The sequence below is a fragment of the Argentina silus genome, assembly GCF_951799395.1.
Source record: "Argentina silus genome assembly, contig: scaffold_486, whole genome shotgun sequence".
NCBI classification, from domain to species: Eukaryota; Metazoa; Chordata; class Actinopteri; order Argentiniformes; family Argentinidae; genus Argentina; species Argentina silus.
Window position 1 is genome coordinate 1 of NW_028152924.1, and position 2500 is coordinate 2500.

Consider the following 2500-nt stretch of genomic DNA (forward strand, 5'->3'; position numbering starts at 1 on the left):
CACAGGACGGCAGACTGAGGTACACACACACACACACACACACACACACACGCGCATGCACACACGCACGCACGCACACACAGACACACACAGACACAGGCCGAATGTCTTAGGAATGAACCCGAAGGTTACATGTAGGTCATAACCCGAAGTTAGAGGTTAATGTGTGTGTGTGTGTGTGTGTGTGTGTGTGTGTGTGTGTGTGTGTGTGTGTGTGTGTGTGTGTGTGCGTGCGTGCGTGTGTGTGTTGCAGGGTGAATGACTGTGTGGTGTTGGTGAATGAGGTGGATGTGAGGGAGGTGACCCACAGCCTGGCGGTGGAGGCCCTGAAGGAGGCCGGCCCGGTGGTCCGCCTCTACGTCCTCCGCAGGAGACCCCCCGCCGAGCTGATCAGCCAGATCAAACTCATCAAAGGACCCAAGGGTAGGCCTGTGTGTGTGTATGTGTGTGTGTGTGTGTGTGTGTGTGTGTGTGTGAGCATTGTGTCTTCTTTTGGCTCTACACTCAAAAAGTCTGGATTTGAAATAGTAGAGATTCTCAGCTTTTATTTTATGGTATTTGTGTACATATTGGTTTCACCATTCAGAGATTACAACACTTTTTATGCATAGTTCATAATTATACATAGTTCACGGTGGGACAGATTCATGAAATGTCCAAATGAAGCACTCATGTTTAGTATTTGGTCCACAATCGTTTGCATGCAATAACTGCCTGAAGTCTGCGACCCACTGACCCACCAGACGCTGGGGGTCTTCTCTGGGGTCTTCTCTGGGGTCTTCTCTGGGGGTCTTCTCTGGGGTCTTCTCTGGGGGTCTTCTCTGGGGGTCTTTTCTGGGGGTCTTCTCTGGAGGTCTTCTCTGGGATCTTCTCTGGAGGTCTTCTCTGGGATCTTCTCTGGAGGTCTTCTCTAGGGGTCTTCTCTGAAGGTCTTCTCTGGGGGTCTTCTCTGGAGGTCTTCTCTGGGGGTCTTCTCCTGGGTCTTCTCTGGCGGTCTTCTCTGGAGGTCTTCTCTGGGGGTCTTCTCTGGGGGTCTTCTCCAGGGTCTTCTCTGAAGGTCTTCTCTGGGGTCTTCTCTGGGGGTCTTCTCCAGGGTCTTCTCTGGGGTCTTCTCTGGGGGTCTTCTCCAGGGTCTTCTCTGAAGGTCTTCTCTGGGGGTCTTCTCCAGGGTCTTCTCTGGAGGTCTTCTCTGGTGATGCTCTGCCAGGCCTGGACTGCAGCCATCTTCAGTTGTTGTTTGTTTTGAGGTCTTTTTGCTTAAAATCTTATCATCAGGAAATGAAATGCATGTTCAATAAGATTTAAATCTGAAGATTGACTTGGCCAGTCAAGAACTTTCAGCTTTTTGGCGCTGAAAACCTCCCTAGTTGCTATGGCAGTATGTTTTGGGTCGTTGTTTTACTGGATGATGAAACGCCCTCGAATGACATTGGAGGCATTTGCTTGAACTCAGCAGACAAGATGTTTCTGTACCCTTCAGAATACATTCTGCTGCTGCTGTCAGCAGTAATATCATCATTACATTTACATTTTACATTTTTTATATTTAGCAGATGCCTTTATCCAAAGCGACTTAAAACAAATACATTTGTTTAAGTAAGTGAATCATCTGAACATCAGTCATCATAAGAAAAGGTAATCTATGCTCAGACCAGGGTTAGGGTCATAGGCAGTCACAATGCTAGAAGAAAGAATTATTATTATTATTATTTTTTTTACAGGAGAGAAAATGTACAGGGGGGTAGTGAGGGTGAAGAGGTCTCTAGGGTTAGGGTTAGGGTTAGTACAGGGGGGTAGTGAGGGTGAAGAGGTCTCTAGGGTTAGGGTTAGTACAGGGGGGTAGTGGGGGTGAAGAGGTCTCTAGGGTTAGTGTAGGGGGGGTAGTGGGGGTGAAGAGGTCTCTAGGGTTGGGGTTAGGGTTAGTACAGGGGGGTAAGTGTGGGTGAAGAGGTCTCTAGGGTTGGGGTTAGGGTTAGTACAGGGGGGTAGTGGGGGTGAAGAGGTCTCTAGGGTTAGGGTTAGTACAGGGGGGTAGTGAGGGTGAAGAGGTCTTTAGGAGGGACTTTTAAGATGTAGCCTGAAGAGATGGGTCTTCAATCTACAGCGGAAGATCGGTAGTGACTCTGCAGTCCTGACAGCAGTGGGAAGCTTGTTCCACCAGCGGGGCGCCAGGACAGTGAAAAGCCGTGACTGAGTAGCACGGTCATAGAAGAAGTCTTCCTTGGCCTACCAGGCGATTTCTGAGTTCACCAGTGCTTTTGTTCATTTTTAATGATGTTCCAAACTGTTGATTGGAAACCCTGAGGTTTTGTCTGTTTCTGATTGATTTTCTTCAGATATTTCAGCCTCATAATGGCTTCCTTGACTTTCATTGACACCTCTTTGGTCCTCATGGTGACATGTTAGCAGTGCTGATGCGGTGGACCCAAGTGTGGAGAAATACTCAGACAAAAAGGCGTAAGGACGTTTACTTTAATGGGGATGATCGGGGCACGATACA

General features: G+C 48.4%; 1 protein-coding gene across 1 annotated transcript in view; it reads left to right on the forward strand.

The window, feature by feature from the left end:
- Positions 1–253: 253 nt before the first annotated feature.
- Positions 254–2500, forward strand: part of LOC310824528 (disks large homolog 4-like) — a gene marked incomplete at both ends in the record, with an annotated part of 18316 nt that continues 16069 nt past the window's right edge. Inside the window, one exon of the mRNA XM_083697787.1 lies at positions 254–423. Within this exon, the coding sequence (XP_083553913.1) occupies positions 254–423 (170 nt within the window). The remainder of the gene's footprint in view (positions 424–2500) is intronic.